The following is a 15,729-nucleotide window of genomic DNA, read 5'->3' as shown; positions in this document are numbered from 1 at the left end:
TTCCTAGACATTTCCAGAACTATGACTGAACTGATACGGCAGTGTTTTTGGGACAAGGGGGGATCTGACCAAATGTTGAACCTCTCTAGAGGCTGGAACCAAAAAATGTCTGGAAACCTCTGCTCTGGATTAATAGATTTTTCCCACACTTATTTTCCTGATTCTACCATAACTAGAATGTTGTTCTTTTACCTTTTAGTGGGTTAAGGCAGAATTTTTATTCAGGTCTCAAAACAGCATCATATTTTTAATCACGTTACCTTTAATCCAGCAGAATAATGTTCACAGGGATTCCAGGGATATATTATTTGGCAGCGTGTTGAAAAAATGGAATCTGTCAATCCTCCAGCCTTTCTGATCACAGGCCACCAGATACCTTTCAGTAGCTGTCCTTCCTGGCATTGCACATTCCTTTGCTCAACAGAGGATTAAGTATAATTTATAGGTTAAAATGTGACTATTACAAGCTTTGCTCTGTATCAAGAGAGAACAGATTAGACATTTTTAGAATGTTACACTGACAGAAACGGGAGCTGAAAGAAGTATGACATACCTGGGTGAAGGAGAAAAGAAGCACTTTGACAATTATTGTGAAAGACAACCAAGGGGCTAATCAGTCATTAACATTTCTGAGCCGCAGGGGGATGCAAAGGAACATATAACATGCATCTTCCATGTAATTAGCATTAGATGATCATATATCATAGAATAATCCTTTTGTTCCCAAAAATGCATTCCGGGGACATGATTACACTTTACAAGTACATTAGAGGACATTATAGACAAATAGCAGGGGACCTTTTTACCCATAAAGTGGATCACCGTACCAGAGGCCACCCCTTTAGACTAAAAGAAAAGAACTTTCATTTGAAGCAACGTAGGTGGTTCTTCACAGTCAGGACAGTGAGGTTGTGGAATGCACTGCCGGGTGATGTTGTGATGCTGATTCAGTTAATGCCTTTAAGAATGGCTTGGATGATTTTTTGGACAGACATAATATCAAAGGCTATTGTGATACTAAGCTCTATAGTTAGTATAGGTATGGGTATATAGAATTTAATTAAAAGTAGAGAGGGGTGTATGTATGGATGCTGGGTTTTCATTTGGAGGGGTTGAACTTGATGGACTTTGTCTTTTTTCAACCCAATTTAACTATGTAACTATGTAACTATGTATTGCTCATAACTGCAAAGCATAACCCAAAGCAGCAGAAATGAACCACAAGTGAACAGCAGTAGAGGCACCAGTCCGCCAAACCCCATTGTGTGTCATTTGTTGGCAGATCATAGCCAGTGGCCCTCTATGATTATTCTATACTAAACCATGAAATTAGAGCAATGCATTTTGACTCCAGAATGTTGTACCACCCATGATGGCAACTCTGTCTGTTGCATTTTTATTCAAGTTCAAGGCATTGCTCAAGTGCCTATTCCTGGCTTTTAATAGCAGCTAAAGCAGATGTTACAACACATTATGGGTCCAAACCCAGTGTTGTTGACTTGTTCCCCGCCACATAACACGGTCTGTCATAACATCCACCCTGCTCCAGTTGCAGATGGCAGTAAATGTATGTGCACCCTCAAATGTAAGTCAGGGGCTGGGCAAGGCCAACCAGCTGCTCGATTAAGGACAGGATTCGATGAGTTCTGGAAGGAGTTTGCCATGCTGTGATTTTACATCAGAACATCAAATTCAGTCACTTGTCACTTGGGAATAAGAATTTTTTTGGAATAATATTTGCAGTAATGTTCCCAAATCCTAGCGTGGGCTTGTTAAATGTTTGCGCTATGAGTCAGGAATTGGATTGTCTTTATACATCTGACACTGGCTGTGCTTACTAATTTTAGCTTATTGGCAACTAATCAACACATTTTTCTGTAGATATTTCATGGCACTGCTCCATTATGGTAAAGTTATAGAAGCGTGAGGGAAAGTAGGCATAAGAGGAGGAATGGAAGGAGTGAACACCAGCATTGTTAGCACAGCACATACATGCCATTGCTCATGGGCTATAAATTAATTGCACAATCATGATAATGCAACCATGGGGCAATAAGCTCAAAGGAATGGGCTTTCCGGCACAATGGATCATGCTCCTGCTCAGTCAATATAAGTGAAAATTAAAACAGATAGTACTTTATATGATAACTACAGTTAAATTCAAATTAAAACCCCATCAGCTGTCAAACTATAACTCCAGTTAACCTCAGGAAAGCTTAAGAACAATAGCTTAGCAACTGTTTGAATGACACAAACAGTGGCAACTGTACTGTGATATAAAATAATCGTGCCAGCTTCCAAGACAATATTTTACATATCTGTTTCTCAGATGTCCAACAAGAGAATCTATAATGGCAGCTGCTAGGGATTATTTGCTTTAGAGGCACCACAGTTATATGCCACTAAGCATTTTGTTCCCACATTTTGCAAGCTCCTCTTGTTATATTTACTATTTACTCTCCGTGCTTTTCAGACAAGGTGAGTGAGCTTGCAATTTCAGTTTAAGGAAAATAAGTGGGACACAGGCAGAAGCTCAGATCTTCTTATATGAGTTAACGTTCCAAATGAATGGAAAAATGCTATATGTGAACCTCAGTATTCACTTACTGTTATGGAAACATCAAACAGATAATCTCCTATTTTTGCATAAGCTTAAACTAAATGTTATAACAATGGCAGCTCCCCCAGTATCTGGTTCATATTACCTCCATTCTACCTTTAAATCTGCAAATAATTCTTGCACAAGCTGTCTGTCATCCCACTCCTAGTACATATATGCTGAGCACATGTGAATTTCCAGGAAGCCGTGCTGACTCTCTGCAAATCTGCTAAGCTTCCCTCCCATCATTTCTTTATTTATATTACTTTGGTCAATATGGTTAAAATGTCTCTAAATTGTAAGATTAGCAGATTCTAGACTCCCTAAATCTTAAATAAACTTTCACAGGAGCAGGGGAAACTGATTCGTTGGCAGTATAAAATGAAATCTTATAATGTATTTTCCTTGGAGATGTTTTTTATTTGAGATCTCAACCCAATGTAAAACCAGTATTGTGCGTAATTTGTGGGTTCCCCTAGGCACAGGGGAAAGAAAGCCATGTAGTAGTTTGTTCGGTGCTCAGGTGAACAGCTGAGGAGGAGTAACTTGTGGCCCTAAATATGTTGTTAACACTTTCAGACTGATCTTCCTGGGACCCACCAGAGAACCTGATATCAAGAGCCCACTGTCAACAGCCCATTAGTAATAGATGTATAAGGGGTCATCTAGACACAGTTGGACTGGGGGGTCCAAGGCCCACTGAGGCTTCCACCACAGGGACCCCCCTCCCCCTTTGGCCGCCCTGCTGCAGCTGCAACCCCCCTATGCATACCTCTGGATCTGAGCTGGAGCGGAGATCAGGGGACATTGCAAGGTCTCAGAGTCAGATGCGTGTGAATCGGGGTCGGTGGGACCCACCAGGTTTTTCCTGGTGTCCTGTCGGCCCAGTCCGACCCTGACTGTAATTGTAGCATCTTCTCTTGGGATATGTAGATTCACTGACAAAGTAAAAAGGCAGACCTCAGTACCATATACATAAAGTGGGTCGTCGTTTTGGCTGTGGAAGCAGTGTTTGGGGATTTTTTCACTAGCAAGATAGGAAATAACTGTGCAGTTCTAATGAAGAAACAGTTTGAGAACAGAAGTAAAATTAATATGACTCCCATAATACAATACATATAAAAAAAAATGGGAAATGTGAGTGAGAGCATCTGTTAATATTATTATGTCTTCTTCTACTAAGCCAAAGAAGAGTGATCTGAGATCAGATTCAGTTATTCTAACCCACTGGCCCAGTTTGGCCATCCCTTTCTATTTAACTTACCAGGTGTCAGACAAATAATGCACTCTGTATAACAAGATGCCCATATGTGTATGATTGCACACTGCACTGGGTATATATACACACTTAAGCATAGGGGTGGCATTGGGCATTAACAATAATGAAAACTGGGTATTTCTGAGGTATTTACTGGGTTTCAAAATGTTTGTCCTTTAGCTACCATTATACAAATATATTGGCAACAAAATGCACAACATTCATTCATTATTTCTACATGCAATATTTCAAACTATATTTGGGTGAATAGAACAGTAGTTCTAGTATAAAGATGTTACTTCCCCTACAGATGTCTATGCTACAGAGTGTCCTTATACAGAATACGGAATAAAGGATAAGCAAGCCTCTACAAAATGCATGTTGTCACTTTAATGATCAATATGACTCCCATTACCCTGCCTATACTAATCAGTTTGTGGCTTGCTGTATGCCATTTCACCAGCTAGGTACACAGTATGCCAGCCGCATATTCTTTTCTCACGCTATTTCTCAGGATTTCTGCCTCTGTCGCTCCTTGTTTCAATTTAAACTTCTCGTTTTTCAGTCATGGGCTTTTGCTCCCTTACCCAGATCCATCTCTGGTTGCCTGAGAAATGGAAAATCTTTCCTTTTTTTGCTCATATTGTTTGTATAGGCGTGTTTCTCCAGGCTCCAAATTAAAGGCATTCCATTTTTAAATACATCATTAAAGGGTTTTTTTTTCACCAAATTAAATGTTCTGAAATAACTTTTACATTATAAGATGTGCCAAGTCTACAAAAACTGTTTATATATAGAACACGTGCAGTGGATGCCTGGCATTCTTCGCAGAGACTGCTACTTTGTATGACCCAGGTTTGGTTCAAATTAAAAGCTGACAGGCCACTTACCCTGCTTTCTGGGCTCACTATCCCCTGTGCTGCAATGAGACACCAGATGTGCCTCTTTTTATCTCTGCGGATATTTAGGGTTGTGTTTCTTTTTGTTTTTTAATTGCGGCACATTGAGAATAACAAACTTGTTGGCCTGGATGTAATGGCGTCTGCATTACCGTTGCTGTTTTAAAGTCGATCTCCTGTTACTACAACTTATAGAGGTGGACAACTTTTACTTTAATATACATTGGTGGTTGTTCAATATTATATATCTATAAATAGGCATTGTCTTGCTAATGAGAAACAGGCCCCCTCATGTAATAGACATAGCAACTCACCTTGATTCTTCAGGAGTCGCTTCTCTTTCTTCAGCTCACTTGTTCAACTGGAGTTACAATCCAGTACCCCAGTCCTTGTCATTTGAACCCAGATAAAACCCCTGCCTTTAAAAAGCATTGAAATTGCTCCTGAATTATCACAGAAAACAGCTTTGGGCAGGGAGGGTGTCACAATTGGGGCATGACTGGAGTGTAATGGGCATAGTATAGATGTGGCTAATATGCAACACAAAATATAAAAATTATGGTTGACATCTCTGCATATAATTAGAATAGTGCAATAGCCATTTAGCTACTAGGTGGTGATCTTTTACTGAGGCCTATACAGAAAGTCTAATTTGAGAGATTCCCTTTATATGACAAAAATTGAAATATGAGCAGAAGGAAAGTTCTGTGCATATTGCTGATTCAAAATGTTTTTTTTCCCCTGTGATCCTTTCCAGTTCTGACTGTTACAGGTTCAACTTCACAAAACCAAGAAAGTCCGACATTGCAGCACTCAGATCAATGTGTAAACACAAGCCCCTTAGGCTATCCGAGCCAGGTGGTCCTCTGTATGGTCACTCATTCTACCAATAATATATATCCATTAAGTAAAAACAAAATCATAGTGGTTTGGAGGTGTGCACCCCAATTCTAACAGTAATAGGGTCAACTCCAAACTGTACTGAACGGAGTTTGTATGTTCTCGCATGCTTATGAGGGTTTCTTTCAAGTTTTCTCCCAAACAAAAATATACCAACAGGCTAACTAACTCCTGATAACACTGAATTCAGTGTTATCGGGAGTCAGTTAGCCTTTGATAAATTTGCCCCAAAATGTGAGTGAATGGGATAGGAACTTAGATTGTAAGATTTACTGGGGCGGGGACTGATTATATATATACTGATGTATAATCTCTGTAAAGCGCTGTGAAATATGCCCTCGCTATATAAATAAAGGCTAATAATTGTTATTGTCCCTTTAAAAAGCTGATACCTTTCACATTTAGAATACAGATAAGTATAATAATCAAAAAAATCTTGGAAGTTCTGAAGGAAGCCCAGGAATGCATTTTCCCCTAGACATGCTGAGGAGGCTTTGAGTCCCTCCCTAAATCTGGGGGACAATGGAATTCGGTGATGTTTTTTTTAGCTCTGAAAGTAAGTAAAAGGGACCAGAAGGAATATAATATTTCAAAGGAGATACGGAAGCAGGGCAGGGACGCTTCACAGTACCTGATCTTTATATTCATTGTAATTGGATTTATATGCAACTATGTAATCTCATACAGTAGCTGGCAAAGGGGGGTTCTATTTCAATGTACAGACAGAGGAATGCAAACAGAATTGGGTTTTGGGTTCTCTCTCCCTTGTGGTGGCCCATGTGCCACTCATTACTTTTCTGAAGAAAGGACCCACCCAAAGTAAGCCTGAGTTATTTCACTGCAGTAATCGCAATGCAATCAGTGTATTCTCTGGTAAAACAGAGTAAGATTTTCAGAGAGCTTACAATGTTTCCCTTCATGGGTACATTTGGCAGGAGGGGGGATTTAATATGTAGGTTTTTAATTCACATTATTTTCCTACAAATGTTCAATAGATATATAGGAACAGAGCCCTTATTATTTGATGTTGCTCTGCAAAACGTATCTTTTTTGTATCGAGAGATGCCATAAATATTCGTGGTGATATTCGTAGTGGGCTGGCACAAACCAGACCTCACTCCAATCTTGATGGAGTTAAAAATATTTTATTTAGCAAAACAATTTAGCCAATTTGACTGCTGTTTAACTAAAAGCTATGGACATATCATTTGACCCTGTAAGAGCAAGTAGTATGGTATCTCTCCAAATAAACTCATTTCAGACGGGTATCCAGTGTTGGTAGTAGTGTACAGCAGGGTTGACTTACCAATAATGATGGGGGGGTCCAGGTGCACAAGCCCCCAGACCTTCAGCTTTAGGGAGGCAATAGATGCACTAAGATATTCGTAGTGGGCTGGCACAAACCTTCACTCCAATACTTGATGCAGTTAAAAATATTTTATTTAGCAAAAAAATCTCAAATGATGTAGCCTTACGCAATTCGTGCCTTATGGGCACTTAATCATAGGCTGAGCCATAGGCTTTTTTTGTGTTATTGATATAACTATGAAAGATCTGTCTGGGCCCACCTACTGATATGTCATCCTTTTTTTGCATATTTTGGCACTAACATGAATTGTTGGGTTTATACCACGACTGTAAGGTAAAAAAAGACTTGCTGTTTCTACAGGTAAAGCCAAGTACCTTCACATTGGTGAGCACATGGATGGTGTTGATATGAGGGCAGAAGTCGGGCTCCTCAGCAGGAACATAGTAATTTATGGAAAAATGGAGCAGACCTGTTATAACTCTTCTGTTTGTAAATACTTCAACTTTGACACATTTGGAGGCCATCTCAAGGTTTGTTGAATAGATATGAAGTGGTTAAACCACAAATGCCTGAAATCCGTCTCTCTCACTCTTATTTGCATATATGGGCAGCAATTACAAATAACTTTACAATCAATAAAAAAAGTTTGATTAATACATATTCGGAAGCTAATAGTAATGACATTTTCTTTTATTATGCAAACATTTTTTTCATGGTCATGCCTTTTAAGGTTTACTCTAAGTTAAATAGAACATTTTTTCTGCACCATCTGGGGCACTATACTCTTCTATAATAAGGGCCTTGGGCTTGGATTTAGTAGGAGATTTATAAGGGAATTTAATAAAAGTCATTAATAAAAAACATATGAGCAAAGCAAACCGTTTTTTTCTTTGTGGAAATGATTTTCCTTTTGGCATGATAGCTTTTATTTCAGTATCGTGAACCTGCAAAGGTATTTGGTGTCTCATCCACCAGAGGAGGGAAAAGGGATTTTATTGTTTGTGCCACTTTGCAGTGCATGTACTAAAACATCTTACTGGAAAAGTTATTTTGTGAGAAAAAAAACACCTCTAGGCAATTGCAATTCTCAGTATAATAATCTCATAAACAGGATTACATTGCAATGTTTTATCATGTTTACAACTTCCAATGAACTGGAAAATGATTTCCATCAGGGCCAGCATGTATAAGATATGTCCTCATATATTAGAACAGGCTAGGGGAATAAAACATTTAAGCTCATTACCAAATATACTTGTATATTTTATTTCCCAAAGAGCCACATGTTATAATGAGTGTACTGCACCACACTGCACCAGGAATGGTGATTGTTCCGTATTTATAAACGGGACACTTAAGTGCCTGTTCTTTCACAAACAGTAACAGTGCATTGCAAGGAAGACTGTACTTAAATCTGGGATTTTTCTGTTACAGGTTAGACGTGGTTTCAAGGCTGTGCATCTTGAAGGAATGGAGGTCAGGCACATGGGACAGCAGACGATGGGGCACTACCCTATCCATTTCCACACTGCCGGCAATGTGGATGAAAAGGGAGGATATTTCCCACCCACTTACGTGAAAGATATCTCAATCCATCACACTTTTTCCCGCTGCATCACTGTCCACGGCTCCAATGGCTTACTGGTAGGAAATAGCATCAAGTCCTTTTACTTAATTGCCATCTGAATCTATTTTACAGGGCTTTCCAGTGGTGGCAAAGTCCCTGTGTTGGGCCTAAAATGTATCATCCAAACTGCAGCTTGCTATCTCTTATTGTACTGAAACTTTATGGCTGCAGGCTGCAAATAGGCCAACTCTGAGATATATATATATATATATATATATATATATATATATAGATAGATAGATAGATACACTTGAACTTTGGAATCATTTATTCCTGGATCAGCACTCCCGTTTCCCGTAATATAATATTATTTTATTTATACACAGATATTGTAGTGTTTCAATGTTTCGGCCCACATTAGGACCTTTTTCCTTGAACCCTTGAACATCTTGGACTGAAATGTTGGAACACTACAATATGGGGCACATTTACTTAGGGTCGAATATCGAGGGTTAAGTAACCCTCGATATTCGACTGTCGAAGTTAAATCCTTCGGCGTCGAAGGATTTACTGCAATTCAAAGGGAAAATCGTTCGAATCATCGAACAGTCGAATGATTTTTAGTTTGAATCGTTCGATTCGAAGTCGTAGTCGATGGTCGAAGTAGCCAATTCAATGGTCGAAGTAGCCAAAAAAAACGTTCGAAATTCAAAGTATTTTTTCTTATATTCATTCACTCGAGCTAAGTAAATGTGCCCATATGTGTGTATAAATAAAACAATATTAGATCACAAAAAACAGGAGTGCTGATCCAGGAATAAATTATTCCAAAGTTTAAGTGTATGCTGGAGATTGACTGTGCATCCAGAACACGCACATATATATATATATATATATATATATATATATATATATATATATACGAAATCCAAAGGTGCACTCCGTTAACACAGTAAAGTCCTGGGTGCCAGCTAAATATTTGCGAAAAAGAGCGACACTCACAGGTTGTTTTCAGTGTAGATAAGTTGTGCTTTATTCCACTGGAATAAAGCACAACTTATCTACACTGAAAACAACCTGTGAGTGTCGCTCTTTTACGCAAATATATATATATATACACACACACACAAAACCGGAGGATGGCACACCGCTTCTAACATATGCCCAGGTGCATACATTATCCAAAAAGACCAGCAACACCGGGACTCTTGTCCAAAAATAGAAATATTATAATATCTCTCTCTCTCTCTCTCTCTCTCTCTCTCTCTCTCTCTCTCTCTCTCTCTCTCTCCTGGTGGGGCCAAAACATCAGTCCGTAGCTTTTCTTAATAAAAAAAGTTTTAGTTACAAAAAACATTTTGGCCTACCTTTTCTGCTATTCCCACAGCTGTTTAGATGCCTTTGCATTAGATGTCAGTAATGGGATTAAGGTTAGACAGCAGAGTACATTTTATTTTATGAGACTTCCAGGAAGCAACAGAGTGAGGCAAATATTATTCCCAATAAAACAGCATCTGGTCTATTAAACTCTTCTATTAAAAAAATGAGGAATAGGATACTTCCAAAAATCTCTTTTTGCAGCACTGCAATATATGATGGCCTGTGATAAAGTGTAACTATATTTTTTTATTGCTGTCTCTTCCCCTGGATATGTTAAGAGGACTCTTGTGCTTCTGTGCAGGTTAAAGACATTGTGGGTTATGACAGCCTGGGGCACTGCTTCTTCACAGAAGATGGGCCTGAGGAACGGAACACCTTTGACCACTGTTTAGGCCTTCTTACCAAAGCTGGAACTCTGCTGCCATCAGACAGAGACAATACAATGTGCAAAAACATCTTGGATGGGTCATACCCAGGATATGTAGCCAAACCCAGGCAAGATTGCAAGTAAGTAGCAATGCCACCTTAGTGAGAATCATAATGGGCCGGGGATTTACAGCACATGTTAATCGACTTTCAGTCCCCCATGCCTAGAAATGGGGATGTTGGGAGATCCTGTTATAGTGATATTTGATAAAATATTATTCTCAGGAATTAAATTACCTCTGGTTGTGCATTAGGAAAATGAAAGAGGTAAAGCTCCTCCAGTCATGAGAGCTGTGGCTGTAATCAGGATTCTGTTTTGCTTACAAAACTAAGGAACAGTAACACCAAAAAATTAATGGGTTTTAAAGGATTGGCAATATAGTGTGCTGTTACCCTGCACTGGTAAAATTGGTGGGTTTGCTTCAGAAACACTACTATACTACTAGTGGATACATCCTTATAAATCTCTCTAGCAATGACTTGCTATAAATGAAATACACATATGAGCAACCATTGCTGGCATGCAATGTTTAAAGGAATACATCAGGGCATTGTATATTATAAAATGCGTGGCCGCTCAGTTACTGTGCTTTCTTTCATTAACAAGTGCAGAAAGACTTGTATTTTATTGTAATGCTCCTTTTTCGCCTATACCTAGTGCTGTTTCCACCTTCTGGATGGCGAACCCCAACAACAACCTCATCAATTGTTCAGCTGCAGGGTCTGAAGTAAGTAGAACACTAAGGGGATATTTACTAAGACTAAAATTTACCTAACACCAATCCACAAATTTACCTAATTTATCAAAAAATCAGATTGAAAAAGGCAAGACAAAATTGCTTGTTGATTTGATGCTTGAGTCGTGCAACTTTCCCAGACTTCCAAAATACTTGACTTTTTCGCATTATTGAATGAAAACCAGCCCAAAACCCTCGAAGGGAAGAAACATGATTTCGACAGGTTTTAGCTGGAGTATTTTCAGATTGGGAGTTGGATTTTTAGCAACTTTGGAGCATAATAAAAACTTGACCAGAAAAAATGGAGGCTTCATAAATAGACCCCATAGAATGCCAGTAATAGTTAGTGTAGTTAAACATTTCTCGGGAGAGAAGTGGCAGCCCTCCAGCAGTTATGAAACTACATCTCTCATTTTCAGCTGACTGAGCATGATGGTAGCCGAAAAATGTCAGCAGTCAGTTGCTAGTTCCCCACCCATGGGCTATACAATAGGAAACAAAAGAGCCATTCTTATAAGCTGTCTTCAGCAATATGAAGGCTGCCATAAATTGGAGACCCATCTGGAATAGATTTTCTGATACCCTTTGCTTTAGTTTCAGCTCAGGCTCCTGCAGAGAATTGCTCACTGATGCATGGGAAACAATTCAAGGCATCATTAACCCTCATAATTCTCACCTTTATCTGCTGGCCACCAACACTCACATTTATGGCCAACAAGATGATAGGAAAATACTAAAATACATTTAGATTATGACATTAATGATTTACCATTAGATTTATTCATACGTTACTTGTGCAGCAAATCCTAACGGATATAAGAGAAACAACAGGAACTTTCCCTCCCTTTTCAAAGTGAGACAGCCCAGTGCACTGATTGAGCCAATGTAAAATGATCTTAGTTTAACTTATTTTTCCTTTATAGGAAACTGGATTTTGGTTTGTTTTCCATCATGTGCCTACTGGACCGTCTGAAGGATTGTACTCTCCAGGGCACTCCGAACACACCCCACTTGGAAAATTCCTTAACAACAGAGCTCATTCCAACTACAGGGTGAGTGGAAGTCAGGCAAGCACAGGCTCAGTTTCTGAATTCCAGATAACATGCCAGTAGGTAGACTTATAAGGGGGAATGTAGTTGCAAGCGTTATTTAAAATGGCGTCTTTTACATCTTACATATCGCATTATCGCTAAGCAAAGATTAACCTTAACAACAGCTCTAGAGTTTTGTTAACTATTTTATTGCAAAAAATGCTTTCCGATTGCAAAATTTTATTACATACACTGCGAATGTTTGCAAAAGTCATTTGGTTGAAAAATTTGCAATGCAGTCGTTGAGGTCTATATACAGTCAAAAAAGGACGCAAACGTTCACAAGTAAATTGTAAAGGACTGGTACTTATTCCTCCGTGATTCGATTTAAGTATCGCCGCACCTTGCTTCCATCCAAAGCCAGTAATAGTGGTTCAAAAGTAATAGGTGTCGATACAAAACAGCGCAGAGGTTCTGCTGCAAAAGTGCCTTTATTAACACGACATGTTTCGAGCACCAAGGCTCTTTATCAAGTGTATATAAGCCAAACCAGTGTACATCATTAAATACAATAAACTCCACCCACCATCCATCTGATTGGTCACTTCAGCAAGTGCTGAAAGGGTTTGCAGCTTGGCTGCTTTAAGTCAATCAGTCATTGCAAACGTTCACAAGCACAGGTTTTTTGCACTAGCGAAACATATTACAGTCCCCCAATAGAGGGTTATGTAGCGACATGCAGTTGCAGAACACTACAGTAAGGTAGTAAAGACTTTACGGCTTAATTCTCCTTTAATACAGTGATAATGGGTTGAGTGCAGATGATCTCTTGTATTTGTCTGTATGAATTTTGTGGTCACAGCCTCATTTCACTCCCACCTAAAGCTGATTATACATACAGAGATCTGCTAGTTTGGCGATCTCTCCCCAATATACCCACCTTGAGGTGGGTGATATTGGACTGATCCGATCGTGGGCCCTAGGGCCCAACAATTGAATCAAAATGAGGATAATACAGGCAGTCGGATTGAGGATTGCATCAACAAACCGAACCGGCTCGGCCAGATATCGATAGGGGAAGCCCGCCAGAGGGCCCCATACACTGCTCAATAAGCTGCTTATATCTGCCCATGTGTAGGGACCTTAATTGTTTAAAATGTAGTTGTGAACACAACTTTTTTGCAACATGCAGTAGACCAGAAAAGGCTAAATACTGTTGCTATAGGTCAATGGACTGGGACAAGTAGAGATTAATGTTACCCATATTGCTTGTTCCCAGTGTCTTAGAATTTGAGATTTCTGTTTTGTACCTGTGCAGGCTGGAATGATCATTGACAATGGAGTGAAGACTACTGAAGCCAGTTACAAAGATAAGAGACCAATATTCACACTGGTTGGAGCAAGGTAATGCCCACTTGCCATTTTCTTAAAATGTGTAGATCTCAGCTGATTGACTCATTGTGCTACGTTTCACCAATGTATTGGCTAAAGGAACTGGAAAGCAAAGAATCCTTCCATTTCAAAAATGGATGCACCTTGTTTTAATAAATGAGCTTTACACGGTAGGGGAATAGGCACAGTCCTACTTAGGGACCCAGGCTGCTGCAAAAAGGGTGGGGCTTCCTATTAAAGGGTTGGTTTTGGTAGACAGGGGTTGGCCACATCAGGCGTGTGGCCAGGCAGTTGTATGAGGCACCACAGTTTCTGATAGCAACCTATAGATTGGATGCAAAACCTGAACTGTCACAATCAACAGATTTTCTTTGTTGATTATTATTCTGCTCCTATTCTATTCTGTCATGGGAAATATAAAAACCTATGGTACTGGGTATTGTGCCCATCATGGCATGGCATATCCTACACATGATAATTTGGCCCAGAACTGTTTCAGTACTACTGTCGGAGTGTTGCAAGCTCCTCAAAAGGCCCAGAGCAAAGGCCTGCAACTAAGAAATAAATTTAAACATGAGACCAGCCTTATATAGGGAGCGCTGGTACCTGCAGGGCACTTGTAATTGGCACTGCCATTTTCTAGAACAATTAAAATTTCAAGTAGTTCATAAGGCCTATGGTAATGATAAGTGAAATGAGCTGCATGCAATAGTTGTGAAGCTGTATTGTCACTGGACTGGATTGTTGGTTTGTTTATTTTTTTGAGAACCTCACAAAAACTGTGATGTTAGTCTCAGATTAACTGAGGCTCATTTATTAACACATGGTGCATTGCTGGTAAAATGAGTATTTGCATCCATTTTGAACTTTGCTTATGGCACCTGCATTAGTAAATGAGCCCTCAAGTCTTAGATATAAGGGACACTGGCAAAAATGTATTGAAACAATGAGGTAACCAGCATACAATACACAATTATATCATCACTATAAATATAAATGGAGTCCTTGGTTTATATGCTTACAATAAACTTTTAAATAGATCGTTAAAAATATTGTAAAATCCACTAGTATGATTACAGTAAATGAATAAGAGAGTATTGCATAAGCCAGTGTGTTTACCCTTTCCCTGAAGCCTGTATTTCTTATTTCCATGTGCTGTGTAGGTATGGGCCACATCAGGACGCTGATCCTTTCAAGCCGCGAGTACCTGCAATAATCCAGCATTTTATTGCTTACAAGAACCAAGACCATGGAGCCTGGCTGCGTGGAGGCGATGTTTGGCTGGATAACTGCCAGTGAGTCCTGCCATTCCACAGCCTGTGATGTTAGGCGTCTTGTTTATTGTGCCAGCATTCCATATACTCTCCTGTAATAATCACTGGCAGATGGTGTTTTTTAATAAAGCAGAAAACACAGCATCAGCCAAGAGTTGAGAAAAACATTTCTTTTTTTTTCGATTCATCTAGAACTACTGTCCTGGATGTTGTCAATGTTCTTACTTCTGCCAGCAGCTAAAGCAACTTTTTGTACCCTTTCACTTCATATACAGTATATGTGTTTGAATGCTGGGCTCAAGAGTGGAAAATTGCTCCACTTCATACAAGTACCTGTCAGGTGATTGTCACATGGAAATGTGCTGGTGTGTTTCCAAGTGACGTTTCCTGTACAAAAGTTTGTGCAAATATAATCCCTTTTTTGCATATTTGTGATTATATTTACAAACCTTAAAACCACTCCAGTCTACAGCAGCCTAACACACAATATTTTTTTATCTCTACTGGACCTATCAAAGCTAAGTAATTACTGTGCCTAAGCTGTTTGCATTTTCTATTACAGAAAGTTGCTGAATTGTATTTTGGTATGAATTCTCATTTGCTCTGGGGTTTTTTTTTTCCAGATTTTCAGATAATGGCATTGGATTAACACTTGCCAGGTGAATATCGTAACTTTATCCTGAAGATTATTCCAGAAGCTTAGTTTTCATTTAATCTAATTGATTGTAATTTGCTTCCAGCGGGGGCACTTTCCCAGATGATGATGGATCCAAGCAAGAAATTAAAAACAGTATATTTGTTGGTGAGAGTAACAATGTGGGGACAGAAATGGCAGACAACCCAGTTTGGGGACCAGGGGGCATTGACCACAGCGGAAGAACTCTCCCGAGGGGCCAGTAAGTTTCTGGATATTTCTGAAAGGCTTTTTTTGTAAATGGAGAACCATGCCAGTCAGTG

The 15,729-nt window shown here is 39.3% G+C and overlaps 1 protein-coding gene across 1 annotated transcript in view; it reads left to right on the top strand.

Annotated features, from left to right (window-relative positions):
• The window catches only part of cemip.L (cell migration inducing hyaluronidase 1 L homeolog), an 82,540-nt gene that overhangs the window by 56,247 nt on the left and 10,564 nt on the right, over window positions 1–15,729 (top strand). The window contains exons 12-20 of the mRNA XM_018253201.2: window positions 7,326–7,495; window positions 8,400–8,609; window positions 10,214–10,419; window positions 10,997–11,066; window positions 11,999–12,127; window positions 13,425–13,510; window positions 14,662–14,793; window positions 15,396–15,431; window positions 15,513–15,668. Coding sequence (XP_018108690.1) covers window positions 7,326–7,495; window positions 8,400–8,609; window positions 10,214–10,419; window positions 10,997–11,066; window positions 11,999–12,127; window positions 13,425–13,510; window positions 14,662–14,793; window positions 15,396–15,431; window positions 15,513–15,668 — 1,195 coding nt within the window. The remainder of the gene's footprint in view (window positions 1–7,325; window positions 7,496–8,399; window positions 8,610–10,213; window positions 10,420–10,996; window positions 11,067–11,998; window positions 12,128–13,424; window positions 13,511–14,661; window positions 14,794–15,395; window positions 15,432–15,512; window positions 15,669–15,729) is intronic.

This window comes from Xenopus laevis, chromosome 3L (assembly GCF_017654675.1).
Source record: "Xenopus laevis strain J_2021 chromosome 3L, Xenopus_laevis_v10.1, whole genome shotgun sequence".
Classification (NCBI taxonomy): Eukaryota; Metazoa; Chordata; class Amphibia; order Anura; family Pipidae; genus Xenopus; species Xenopus laevis.
This window is presented reverse-complemented; position numbering and strand designations above follow the sequence as displayed.